This window comes from Rhopalosiphum maidis, chromosome 3 (assembly GCF_003676215.2).
Source record: "Rhopalosiphum maidis isolate BTI-1 chromosome 3, ASM367621v3, whole genome shotgun sequence".
Lineage (NCBI taxonomy): Eukaryota > Metazoa > Arthropoda > Insecta > Hemiptera > Aphididae > Rhopalosiphum > Rhopalosiphum maidis.
In genome coordinates this window covers 30420374-30422491 of record NC_040879.1, presented here as the reverse complement: position 1 = coordinate 30422491, position 2118 = coordinate 30420374, and the positions used below count along the sequence as shown (strand labels likewise).

The window sequence follows — 2118 nt, the reverse complement described above, 5'->3', positions numbered from 1 at the left end:
CATTCATTTAGTACTTAAAATATTTTACACAGAAAGTGTCAATTAAATATTAATTTTTATATCTAGTTTTATGTTACATCTTTATTTCTTGGCTGATCATCCGCTTATAAAATAAGAATTTATTGGTTATAGCCCAGTTAAAGAATTTTAACATTTTAATATTTTGCATACTCAACTTGCTTCAATATTGAAGTACATGAAAAAAAAAAACAAACGTACAAAGATAAATAGGTAAAGGTAAATGTTTTTACCTTTGAATTTGATAGTAGGTCAATTCAATAGAAACTTATAACTAAATTGATTCTTATGAAGACATTTTCCATATTAGACGCTTGTTTGACGGAGTGGAATAGTGGATGCCGTGCCTTTGTCTTAACTGATAATTGATTGTCAAATTTAAATTTTTCCCGCGATTCCTTCTTTCGATTTAATCGGAACCTGTCAATTACAGATAGATAACGGAATGTCAAGTAATATCAGGTAATACACGTTACATTGTAAACTAGTTATCTATATTTTTTCCAAATTTGTCCATACGTTACAAAATAATAAATATACATTAAAACATTATTTAACTAATAACTCATATAAAAATATTACACCATCAACAAATTACAAGAAGTACTAACAGAAGCCTAAATTTAAATAAACAGTCAGAATCAATTAAATATAAAACCCGGAAACTAGTTAAAAAATAATTATTTTTATAATTATTTCAAATATAGAAGAAAACGAAAAATTCCTATATGCGTCTTACAAATTACCTGTAAATGAATAAAATGTAATACGTTTCACATTAATAAACATGGTATTTTATGCACTGATTTAAGAGGCTACGTTCATATATTTTATACATTTGCAAGTATTAAGAAAAAACAAAATTTTAAATAAAAATATTATACCCAATTTAAAAAGTCAACGCATAGGTACACATCAAATTCAAAGTTTTAACATACTAAAAATATATATTCGAGTATAGGTATAAAATAAAATACACCTAAAAATTACGATTTTATTGTTCAACGTTTTTATTTTTCTCTTGGTAAGTAGATGTCATCAAATGTGCCAACACGCGTCGTTCCTTTTCCAATAAGGAAAATTGTTTCGAGGTATTTTCCAGTTCTTGTTGTACTGTTATCAGAGCCATATCAAGTTCCTTTAATTCAACGGTCAACAAATATCTTTCGTTTAGTTTTCTATCAACAATTTCATTCTTCGCGTTTTGTTCTAAAATCGCCTTTAATTTTTGTATACTATCAGAGACGCTAAAAGTTCCAATAATTGAGTATTGATCTTCTATAGTTTTACGTAATTTCTTAATTTCGTCGCCGAGCATTGAATTTTCAAAGATCGTATTTACGCAATTTTTTTCACTGCACAAAGACTTAGTAGCTTTTTTTATTCGATTGACTTGAAGTTTCACTGACCGTACTTTTCTTTTTTCTTTTTTCATTATTATTTATCTATTTATGAAAATGTATTATTTATATAAATTGTAGACTATTAAAATACTTTACAGAATTATTTATATTTAATATGAACCATTGCTATAGTTTTTTAAATACAAATTTTTTATTGTTTGTAAATATTTATAATTTATATCACTATTATCGCTCAATATTTAGAGAGTAATTATTTATTTTTTTTTATAGATCATAATATTGTATGTTATATATTATACGATTGTTTCGTAAAATATACATGTTATGTATAGTGATATGCTCATTTTAAAATATCCTAATTATACTATATATATATATATATATATATATATATTATATATAAACCATTCGTTTTATTAATTATTTTAAACAGCAATTTATTAATTATATTTTGGTCAAAAATGCGTTGAATGTTGATCTTAATTATACAAATTATATGATAGTAACTTTTTAAACTATACAATTTGATAAATAGTCTTAAAAATATTAAAAATAATAAAGATGGAAGGGAATAATTATATTAGTGGATTTTGATCTGAATTAAATAAGACAATTTGTTAATATTGCGTGGGCGTCAAGGCGCGATGCCTTTTGAACACTTGTGGAATTGAATTTGGATTTGTCGTAATTTGAAATTTCTCACGTATATTGAAATAACTACTAAGTTATAAATTAC

The 2118-nt window shown here is 24.5% G+C and overlaps 1 protein-coding gene across 1 annotated transcript; it reads right to left on the bottom strand.

Annotated features, from left to right (window-relative positions):
* Positions 1-987: 987 nt before the first annotated feature.
* Positions 988-1453, bottom strand: LOC113557882. Its single transcript, XM_026963422.1, has one exon. It carries the CDS (start codon positions 1451-1453, stop codon positions 1013-1015), a length of 441 nt encoding a protein of 146 aa, XP_026819223.1. The 3' UTR covers positions 988-1012.
* Between the last annotated feature and the right edge of the window lie 665 nt (positions 1454-2118).

What these genes read in the sequence shown, in the direction of transcription:
- LOC113557882 (XM_026963422.1), bottom strand. Translation starts at nt 1,453, where the DNA reads ATGAAAAAAGAAAAAAGAAAAGTACGGTCAGTGAAACTTCAAGTCAAT.